This window comes from Alosa alosa, chromosome 13 (genome assembly GCF_017589495.1).
Source record: "Alosa alosa isolate M-15738 ecotype Scorff River chromosome 13, AALO_Geno_1.1, whole genome shotgun sequence".
Lineage (NCBI taxonomy): Eukaryota > Metazoa > Chordata > Actinopteri > Clupeiformes > Clupeidae > Alosa > Alosa alosa.
In genome coordinates this window covers 504,081-516,022 of record NC_063201.1, presented here as the reverse complement: position 1 = coordinate 516,022, position 11,942 = coordinate 504,081, and the positions used below count along the sequence as shown (strand labels likewise).

The window sequence follows — 11,942 nt, the reverse complement described above, 5'->3', positions numbered from 1 at the left end:
TTATATTTTACCACGTCTGCTCGCGGACCACACTTTGAGAAACACTGCTCTACATCAATTACAAGCTGATCAAAATAAAAAAATAAATTAAACCAGATATGGTTTAACAATCGAGAGAGAGAGTGAGAAAGAGAGAGTGTTGTATAACATACCTGAAGTTTCTGCGCAGTCCTTTTTGTATATGTGCCCTGATGTATTGTATGTCTGTAGGTTTGTTGCCTGTGTTGAGACACTCAGAACTCGATATTTTGAACTCTGACACACACAAACAAAAACAAACAAACAAAAACTGTTCTTTCCACTTTGTCCATGTACTCCTACCCTTGTATATACCTGTATAATAGCTTATATTCTGATACTGTACATTTATGTAACAATTGCTTTGGCAATACAACTGAAAAGGTGTACCACCCAAGATGTAAAAGGTACCTTTTACCTTTCATACCTTTACTGTAATCGTCACCCACAGAGAGAGAGAGAGAGAAAGAGAGAAACCTGTTAATTCTTTCATTTCTCTCATATCAACCTCGACATCCCTTTTGCCCTGTCCCACCTCAGGGGACTAATATCAATCCATAGCTCTGAAGAGAAGTCATCCACTCTAGGTTTTTTTTTCTTTGCTCGGTATCTCCTGCTGTCTTATTCCCTCACCATTTAACTCATTCTACACCCTTTTCTCTCTCTCCTCTTTCCTCCGACATTAAAACATCTCTCCTCTCCATCCCTCCGTGTCTGTGGGCCCCTCTGAGGGACGGTGATTACAAGCAAGCTCCAGCCCGCCTCTGCCATGCCAATTAACAAAGGGGGCTGGATGGAAGAGAAGAAAATGAGCTACGGAACAGACAGAATGAGACATGGGAGAGAGAGAGGGAGAGAGATGAGCAGACCAGAGATAGAGCCAGAACGTATGAGCCAGAGAAAGAGAGAGAGAGAGAGCAAGACGGAGAGATAGAGTGAGAGGGAGAGATAGAGAGGGTGGAGAGACAGTGACAGAAAGAGAGAGAGAAACCATGGAGAGAGAAAGAGAGGGAGAGATAGATAGAGAGAGAGAGGAAGAGAGAGAGAACAGCAGCAGCAGTGTCATTTCCATATTTTACCATACTAAACAGGCTGGTGGGGCCTCTCCGTTGGTGCTGCCATATACTGTTTGTTGGCAACATGACACACTTGAGGGAAAAGCCAGGCAGAACTCTCATAAGAAGATGACGTTTTACCTCCACAGAATCCAAAATGCACGTGCCCAGAACTCTCACAGGAAGATTACTTTTTACCTCCACAGAATCCAAAACACACGTCCCCAGCACAGCTCGCAGCGAGAACATAGAACTCTTATGCTAGCAGCGAGAAGAACATAGAACTCTTACGCTAGCAGCGCAAACATAGAACTCTTACGCTAGCAGCTAGAACATAGAACTGTTATGCTAGCAGTGAGAACATAGAAATCTTACACTAGCAGCGAGAACATAGAAATCTTACACTAGCAGCTAATCGTGTTGCAGAGCAGAGGTGGGAAAAATGAAGACCAAATGCACATTGATTAAGCTGTGCGTGTCAAACATGTGTATGTACAATCACTCAGACCCCCAAAATCAAAATATTGTTATTAAGCACCTATAGCTGCTCAAAAGCAACAGGTCTTTGTCTTTGCCTGCTAAGCACCAGAATGACTCTTTTCTTGGAAGAAAGGAAAAGGAATATTTACTCAGCCTTTTAATAGTAATTTGTGGTCAGTCCAAAACAAGTGCTGTTTCTATATTTATGGTGAGTAAACAAACAAGACATTAAAACAACTTCTGACAACTCTATAAATATATCCTCATATTACTACATATACTAGATAATAATGAGGCTCGCCATAAATATAGAAACAGCACTAACTAAATATTCACACATCTCCCCTAATGCAAAAGCGTTATGCTATTCAACACTTTACGTTATTATATCAGGTTTAATTCAGCAGCATTGTCAACATGCAAGTTGCCATTGGATATGAAATGCTGCGGTTGCAACACACACAATAAGTATGTTACAACATGTTAATAACAAGTGGACACCGGAACCCAAATATGGTTTGGGCTAGTTGTGCCACAGCACCCCCCAGACATGGATGTTTGTGGAGAAATATTGCTCATCATTTTGCCCAATGAGTGTAGTTATTGTAGGCTACATAAAAAGAGGAGGATTTATTAGACATTGTCCTTGGGCATTAGTTATATGGTAGTGGCAATACAATGTCTTGGCAACTGGAAAACTTTCATAGACTTGAAAACATGTGCTTCATGCCAGATATGTAATGTTGTTGGTGTTAAATACTTATTCACTGGCGCCTACCTAGTGAATACGTTCCCTCTCCTGCTCTTAGTTTCACACCTCATAACACTCCACTAAAACTTAGCAACATGCCTCGGTGCACAGCACTCACACACTGTAGCCTCATTAGAGGGAGAGCAGCTTCACAGAAGAGAACTTCTGATGGCAAATTTGAGGAAAAGTTGGTAAACCACCCTTCTTACCTAATTTGAGGGTGCTGATTCTGAATATTGTGTTTACCAAGCTCAATTCTGAGTTCTAAGCCACATAATCAGCATTTTAACATAAAATAGCGATTATTTTTGCTTATTTTTCCCTAAATTGGATTGATTTCAAAAGTAAATCACTAAAACCAAATAAAAGTGTTCTCTAAATACATGTTTGAGCATTAAAGAAGCCATACTATAGTTTATTAACGTATTTAATGGGAACATGATTACAGTTAACATGTAATAAACTCGGAAATTCTAATCAAAACACAACCATATTTTTATTGCTAACATAGTGAGTCACTCGTGGTGTTTAATGCATTTCATCACAATAACAAATTGCACAGAACCTTCAACTCAGAACCTTCAACTCATGCAGAACTGTCAGAACCATCCACAACAACCGGCAAGTAAAAAACATTTTACTTCTAGTAACACTGGATTTGGTATGTGTGCTTGCCTCCATACTTGAGCTTGATAATGTGCTCTTCTAATATGCCATTGAGCAGCATCACTTGTTGGTGGTAGAACTTCCGATCCTCGACATCCAGAAAACAGAGTGCCTCTGTCATAGTGTTGTCACGATACCAAAATTGACTTCGATACAAGACCTGCCATAAATATCTTGATACTCAATACTGAAACGATATCCAAATCCTAAAATATCTGGAAAAAGAAAGGAAGCAGTCCTCCTCCAAGTGTATTGAGTCATTTGTGTTGAATTTGGTGCACTTTTGAGTCATTTGTGTTGAATTTGGTCAATTCTGGGTTGACCAAAGGAGAGGAGTTCTAAACTTCCTGCATAATTATTATTTTTGTAGTCAGTAAAATAGTAGTTTGTGTGTGATTAAGTCCTTTATTGTTTGTTATAGCTCATTTGTGGGCAGCCGTGGCCCACTGGTTAGCACTCTGGACTTGTAACCGGAGGGTTGCCGGTTCGAGCCCCGACCAGTGGGCCGTGGCTGAAGTGCCCTTGAGCAAGGCACCTAACCCCTCACTGCTCCCCGAGCGCCGCCATTGTAGCAGGCAGCTCACTGCGCCGGGATTAGTGTGTGCTTCACCTCACCGATTGGGTTAAATGCAGAGACCAAATTTCCCTCACGGGATCAAAAAAGTATATATACTTATACATATTTATATTGTGTGATGTTTTGGCAATAAATTACCTTTAAATAGGGCGAGACACGGCAGGTGAAAACATTGTTTTTTCATGCACTGGTCAATTTCGAGATTTTGGGCTAATTTGCTACCTTAGCATGTATTCTTTCACACTACTACAACAACAAAGCCCGATTTACACATTTAGGTGTTTATTTCATTACATTTTGTCTACTCGCGCCTGTATATTTCTCCTAAATTCACCAAAAGTTAGTCGTTTCATGCTCTACCGCGACCGTGCTACAAAACATAACACGTGTAGTACCGTTGGAAAGCTCTGTTTTTCCTGCATGACGTTGTGCTATCCAAATATGGACACATCGTTTGTAACCGCAACCAATCGCAAAAGTTCAAAGGCTGAGAACGGAATCTCTTGGCTGTGTTCCAAGGCTGTTTTCTCAAATTGAGTTTTTCTCATTTTCCAGTAGAAACATCTCAGCCTATGTAGCACCTATGTACACCAAACTTTCCAGATATACACTTACCAGTGTTCTGATATTTACAGAGGGATTTGTTAATAAATCATTCCTGGCCTGATTTATGTGACATTTTAATCAAAAATATATGGCAAAAATCGATTTTTTTTAAGGCTATGGACAGTATATTCTGATTTCCTAGGTAACGAAAGCAGATATCCTGAAATCCCTCTGTAATTTTATTTTTATCTTGTATGCAAACAAAATGAAAAAATCATTTTGTACCTGGCTTTATCATGTGTTCAGATCTATCTACCGAAAATATATGCAAATTTGCGCATATTTAATGAGATAATGCCTAATTTGCATAATTAGACATTCGAATTTCAAAAACTTCTAATACATTTTTTGTTCATACTTGTGTAAGTAATCAACTGAGGAAGTTCCATGGTGATGTCTCTTATTTTAAAATTTTACCCTATTCACCTGTAGTGTCTCGCCTTAAATAGCCAAAGTAGGCTAGATCAAGGTCAGTGTTCAAATTACTGCATACCAATCACTTAATGCTATGCAGAAGAGCCTAATCTTTAGGTCATCTGATGTAGGATACCCTAGGCCTTCCTGTGTTTATGGGATTTCTTTGACAGTTGCAAAGGGAAAAAAGTAAAGATAGTCTGTTCTGTAGTTCTGTGCTCCCAGTGTTAAGTACGTTTCAACCACTCTTTGGGGTCTTAATCAGATAGGCCTACACCATTATTACATTATATTACATTACATTTGGCTGACGCATTTTTAACCAAAGCGACTAACAACATGGTAACAGTTAAATTTTAAAGCAATTCTCTCAACAATTTTAGGACAATTTAAAAACGGTAGAGTGTAAGAATAAGTGCATCAGTGAGTGCTGTTTTTAAACAGTTGAGTGTCAGTTCAAGACGGCTGGTAAGTGCTAGCATCAGCAAGACTTGTTGTAAGTGGTGCTATGAAAGGAGATGTTCTCTAAAGAGCTGTGTCTTGAGGAGTTTTTTGAAAATGGAGATGGATGACTCTGCCCTTGTAGGAACTGGCAGTGTGTTCCACCAACGAGGAACAACAGATGAGAAAAGTTTGGATTGGCCTGAGTGTATCTGTTGCAATATCTGTGTGCCTTCCTACATTAGGTCTATTTCTTTGATAGTCAACATCATTTGCTACCACATAACAAATACCAATTAACAATACAAATGTTTCTTACAAACTTTCCTGCATACTTCTTAAATGTGCTGCAGTCAGATGGGTGTCCTAAAGACATGACTAGATCTTGAGCATCTATTACCAGTGTTGAATGAGCAGTTTTTGCAGTGATCACTACTGGACATTCCACATTGCTAGACAGCACTTGAGTGAGGATAGACTTATTTCCACTTCACAAATAACCTGCATCTATCTGCAATAGCTACAGTACAGGAACATTACTCAGTTCATAGCTGAGGATTTGTCCTAGGTCCGCTTCCCTTTCAGAATCATATGCAGTAATGATGCACTGGTTTCTTTTTGTTGCACTATAAAGGATATCTTGTCTAATGTTTTTGCAAATATGCAATCTCCATAGCACTCTTCAGCACTCCTCAAACATGCACACTCTTCCATTTTTTTGCATGGCTGGAATTTGAATGATAGGAAAGAGCACCAGTGAGATGTTTTAACTAGGCAAGCACAGTCGCCTTTACAGTAAAATAAAATACAGTGTAAATCCTCTGTAGAACTGACAACTCTTCATAATAGTTAGTGACAAAGTACTTTCTACAGAAAAATGAGCAGTCACCTACTATTCTATCAATTTATTATCAAGGAATCTATTTTGCTTCTAAACGTCATACTGAATTTTAGCTATTATTTCAATTTATATTTTAATTTTAGCTTATTTTCATTTGCTACTTGAGTCATTGGGGTAATTCCTGTCCTGTCCTACAACATATCTGATACATAAAGAGTATATTAATGCCTTATTTTTTGCAATTCCTATGATATCTGATGGCAAAACCAAAAAGTATGTGAATTATGCTAATTAGCAAACTTAAAACTCAAAATTGAGCTTGGTAAACAAAATATTTGAATTCAGCACCCTCAAATTGTGTGAAATAGCCCCTTTACCGACTTTTCTTCAAATTTGCCAACAGGATTTTTCCTGAACGTTTGTTAGCTATCTGCTCTCCCTCTACATAGCGTCCTATGTTTAATTCATTCACTATTAAAATCTTTATTTTTTACCAGTAGTGCGGTGTGCGCAAGAAACCATTGATTGGTGGTACACATTGTTTCATTTATCTGAGGTGACAAGCTGTATTTTCGCTGGCGCACGCCCATCGTGAGTGAGACAGATGAACTTATTGTTATTCAGCTTTGCTCTGCTGGTCCCTCACTTTGTTCACCCTGTCATCCATCCTCGGGGCTCGACAGCTGACAGTCAAGCGGTGATTAGAGGAGAACTCTCCAAAGTCACTGACCTTGCTTGGACATGATAAGAATATGCATAAACGGAGGAACAAGTGGTCCATATTTAAGTAAATTCAGGCGAGCCTACATTTACTCACAATGCAGGCACACGAATTGGTAAGCTATCCGTGTATTACAATGTTACCGACAGAGACTTGGAACCATACATACACACGATGAGAGGTGTGCAAAGGCGTCCATCTATCTAGTATGATTCCATCCGTCCCGACTACACTGTTTCTCCGACTACTGCAGTAGCACGAGGCTTGCTATAAATCACAGTGTATTATTGCCCCGCTGTTATCGCGCCTCTCTCTCCGCCTCTTTCTCCCATCCTGCGTTCCTGATTGGCTACCTTGCCTTCTTATTCTATCGCCCCCTTCCTTGGATCTTATGATTGGTAGAGGACATGTCTCCTTGAGCTGTCTGTCAAAGTTTGCGTTTACACTCCCCGTTAGTTGCCCAGTCGAATGATGCACTTGGTCCTCAGACACTGAATGCGCTGCATACCTATAGAAGAAGAATAAGAGGACAAAATACTATACTAACGAGGAAAGCAACTAAATGCACAGACTTTCTCCCATATTCTGAGTAAGCCATTTCGGAGGAAGTTGTTTTTCTGTGCTCTCTCTGTGTTCTATACGGCTTGTCTGTCTGCAGAATTATAAATCAAATTAGACGTGCCGTGGGAATACTTGTCTTTTTGTGTACCAGGATTCCAGTGTCCTTTGGCAGTCCTTTAACGGGTTAGAAACACCAGCTGGCAGAACTGAAGGTGTCTTCGTTTCCTCTCCATCGCTCCTTTTTGTGTGTGAGGGTCATTAAGGGGTGAGCGCAAGGGTAGAGAAGCATCTCGTTAAACACGGATCTCATGTGCTTGCTGGATGTGCTTGTGATTACCAACATTTCTTGTTGAAAGAAAAGACAACACCAATACAGCGATTGCGAATCTGCTGTTTTTCTGAGGGACTACAAATATCCGCACATTTCGTCGAAGGGAAAGAATACGCTGAAGATCAACATGAGCTGCCTCATCTTGCGAAATGTTATGGCTTGCGCCCTGCTACTGATGATGTGGAAAGGTAAGTTCGCCTGCATTCCCGTACTTTAATAAGGACTTGCTTGGGGACGTGTTTCATACGTCTCTCTTCGTGCTCCTTTAAGGCACTGGAGTTGAATACTAATGCAGTTGTGGCCGCATACTGGGGGTTTACCTATCCATGAATCATACGTGTCTGTGAGTCGGGGTTTGTTTTGCTCAGAGTGTGTGTTGGTGAGTGTGTGCTAGAGTGTGTAGGTCTTTTCAAAGCACACAAGTATCTTGCGCTGTCTGTTTGCCAAACACAGCCGTGTCTCCCCCGCTGTCACACACCGTGCATTCTCAGCATATTAATATGCACCCCAATGGGAAATTCAAACGCCAGGCTCTTATTTGTAAGTAGGCTACTTGGTGGATCGGACTGAGGGAGAAGGGTTGTCAAAATCACGACGAGGAGTCGCAGTCCTTAACGCTACATAACAACACTTTCAACGGCCGCGTGTGTCGTGTGCTGCCGGATAGGCTATGTTGCATATGTATATTCTAGATTGAACAACCATAGATCCTATAGCCTACTTAAATGTGACCGATATCTCCCCCGCGTCCTAACGTTTGGTACGGTGCACGGTTCTGCACAGGCAGCCAGGGCTATTTATCTCAGAGGCGCACAGATGCTGAGCAAAATTACAATAAAGTGTGTGGGCTGCGCATACCTTTACCCCGATGTGATTTCTCCCCGAGACGCAGGGAATTTACATCTGTGTGTGGGATAATTGGCCATCACCCGCACACACCAGCATGATTCACAGGGCATTTTGATGTGCCCCATTATTAACTACAATAAAAGATGCGTTGGTGGCTAGATAATGCTCTCCGGGGGTTTTTGCTCTGCCGGTTATTTGTGGGAAAAACGTATACTGTGCGGGAAGAACGCTTTAAGTCAATATTTCACTCCTCTGATATTCGGCAGTAACATCCGAAATTGACATCAAATCAAATGGCTCCCTCCTTGTGTCAGGATTTATCTCTGACTCCTCGAACAGTTATGATACAAAGGTCCTCTACCCGTACAGGATTCAGTTAGCACTAACCGCTGTGCTTCTACGCTATGGCTTTCTGTGGGTGTGTGGGAGCGTTTCCTCTCCCTAGATCTAAATACAACCCATTAACATTTGATCAGTTACACGACTGCCATGGCTTTAATTTGCTGAAGCTAATCTGCTGCTTACTGAGAAGACACAAAGCACATATCACCGTGGGATTTTTTTATAGCAGGCATTGCTGAAGCCTTCTGCTGAGGAGGTGTGTGTGTGTGTGTGTTTGTGTGTGTGTGTGCATACACATTTAAGTGGATTGTCTCTGAGAAGAGAGGCAGGGAGAGTTGTCAGAAGAGGCTTCATGAATCTGTTTAAGGCATTTTCAAGAACAATGAAATGTATTTAGGCAAGGTTCCTAGTCATCCATAGTCACACAGTGAAATTATTAGATTAGAAGCATGCACACATACTGGAAATTGACACAACAGGGGACTATTTAAGGCTTATACAGTGGGAAAGTAGTTGCAAATGCAAAGGCGCATTAAGCATTTTTAAGATAGATGGATGTGTCCGCAGAGATAGGCGTGTGTGTATCAGACTGTTTTAAGGTATATTATTAGACCTGGTTGTGTGAGAGAGTGTGTGTGTGTTTCAGGATGTGTGCCCATCTTGCCTGTCTGTTTGCAAGCTGTCTCCCTAGTACACAATTTTCCATTTAATTCACTTAGCCCACCCCTGCATTTCTTTCTCCATCCCTCCCTCTCTCCATCCCTCCCTCTCTCCCTCTCTCTCTCGGGCTTGGCAGGTCCAAGATGTCCCAGCACTTCTCATGGCCCTTATCAGATCACACTGAGTGGCCTACCTCCTCTCTCTCCTACCTCCTCTCTCTCAGTCCTTCTCCCCTCCTCACCCCTCCTCTCTCCATGGCAGATGAGTTCCCCCATGTGGATTCTCGCTGGTCAGCAGTCACTCATGTCTCTCTCCACTCTCCTCTCCTCTGATGGCTGTGATTACAGAGAGGCCTAGCCATTAGCTCAGCACTCTGCCCCCCCCACACACATATATGCACATACAGACACACACACACACACACACAGACATTGGGATTTATGCTAAGAGTATGAAGGCTGCTTCACCTTGAGTGAAGGTGATGGATGATCAGAGTAGGATTCAGACCCAGGGAGCATCGAGTTTTAGGTGCATTAGCAATTGTTTACTAGCTCACGCTGTAACCCCCTCATGTGGTAAGTGCTACACTGTTCAACAAATCCTGTTGTGGATAAAATCGAGGAAACACACCAAACCAATAAGTGTGATTTGAAGGGCCTCGTCCTCATTTGACATTTCTTTGTCTCTTAGACATCTATCCCCTCACACTTGACAACACAGACAAACTGAGTTGTGAAATCGTGAGCTGAGAGAGCGTGAGAGAGAGGTGGAGAGAGGGGTGGAGAGAGAGAAGAAATAAATGGGAAACATCACTTGTTCAAAGACGACCATGTGAGCCAGATATTGCATGTGGGGGCTCCCAGTGAAGCAGCTCTCTCTCCACGTGGTGAATGCTAACAAGGCCATAGAAGCATCAACAGCACGCGCAAAGGTCCCAGCACAAAGACCCTGATGTGCCCCACAGTAAGGGCCCTGCGATAAGCCTGGCACTTCATTAGTCCTAATTATTCTGTGAAAGCAATCATTATTATCATTCTCAGCTGATATCACTATAGTGATTCTCATCAGCGCCTGGCAACAGTGAAGAGGCATAAGGTCCAGGATGCCCCAGTAACGAGCCTTGAGGTAAACAGGTGGAGCAAGCATTTAATTAGATTGCTCATGGGCTGTGGAGGACCTGTTGCAGAGGCAAAATAACACAATAGTCCACGCTGCCCCACCGATGCAGCCTTTGATGTGTTTTGTTTGTGTGTTGCATTAATTTAATGAGTTCTAAGGTTTATGGAGAAATAAGCGTCCACTGTGAGGTCAAAGTCCTATAGGACGCACTACATCAAAGCGTGTTTATGAGAGTGTTAATAGTGCAATAAGGAGATTTTGCAAAAGGAGTGAATTTCCTCCATTAGTTCCCAACGTGTCCTCGTCACCTGGCGCGCGCTGGCTCGGTGTTCTGGTCAACCCCGCGGCCCCCCCCCCACGGCTCAAAAGCTGCCCTGCTCCTCTGTTCTCTCTCTCCTCGCCACTCCATGCCACCTTGTCTCTGTCACTGATGGTATCGCCGTGCCAACACAACAGATGTCTGCGAGAGCACACGCCAAAGAGACAGCAGCCCCTTGGATACAGGCAGATGAAGCGATAGCAAGGTGTGATGATGAGGACGTGTGTGTGTGTGTGTGTGTGTGTGTGTGTGTGGGGGATGGGGGTCACAGGTGTACATCTCGGCCATGGCTCGGCGACTGATCTTCCTCGTTAACGCAGCATATGGGGGTCAAGTGGGGTCAAGTGTATTGAGCGCATGTTAGGCCCCCCCCCCGATTCAGTGCCGCGTTCCGCCACCGGATCATCTCTGGTGCCGTGCTCTGGCAGAGATTAAGGGGAGGAGAGGTACCGTGCTCTGGCAGAGATTACGGGAGGAGAGGTAACTGCCTGGGCAGAGACGGGAGGAGAGGGCCGTGCTCTGGCAGAGATTACGGGAGGAGAGGTGGGCAGAGCACGTGCTCTGGCAGAGATTAAGGGAGAGGTGCCGTGCCTGGGCAGACAGGGGGAGGAGAGGTGGTGCTCTGGGCAGAGATTACGGGGAGGAGAGGTGCTCTGAGCAGCTGCTCTGGCAGACAGGGAGGAGAGGTGCCGTGCTCTGGCAGAGATTAAGGGGAGGAGAGGTACCGTGCTCTGGCAGAGATTAAGGGGAGGAGCCGTGCTCTCTGGCAGAGATTACAGGGGAGGAGAGGTGCCGTGGCTCTGGCAGAGATTACGGGAGGAGGTGCCGTGCTCTGGCAGAGATTACGGGGAGGAGAGGTGCCGTGCTCTGGCAGAGATTACGGGAGGAGAGGTGCCGTGGCTCTGGCAGAGATTACGGGAGGAGAGGTACCGTGGTTGGGCAGAGATTAAGGAGGAGAGGCACTGGGCTCTGCAGAGATTAAGGGAGAGGTGCCGGCTCCTGGCAGAGATTACGGGAGGAGAGGTGCCTGCTCTGGCAGAGATTACGGGAGAGAGGTGCCGTGCTCTGAAGGGAGAGGGAGAGGTGCCGTGCTCTGGCAGAGACACGGAGAGGTGCTGTGCTCTGGCAGAGATTACGGGAGGAGAGGTACCGTGCCTGGGCAGAGATTATGAGAGGTGCCGCAGCCTGGCA

At 43.8% G+C, this 11,942-nt stretch overlaps 1 protein-coding gene across 1 annotated transcript in view; it reads left to right on the top strand.

Moving 5' to 3' along the window:
* The first annotated feature begins 7,046 nt into the window (after window positions 1–7,046).
* The window catches only part of iglon5 (IgLON family member 5), a 225,374-nt gene continuing 220,478 nt past the window's right edge, over window positions 7,047–11,942 (top strand). The window contains exon 1 of the mRNA XM_048260328.1: window positions 7,047–7,650. Within this exon, the coding sequence (XP_048116285.1) occupies window positions 7,590–7,650 (61 nt within the window). The 5' untranslated portion in view covers window positions 7,047–7,589. The remainder of the gene's footprint in view (window positions 7,651–11,942) is intronic.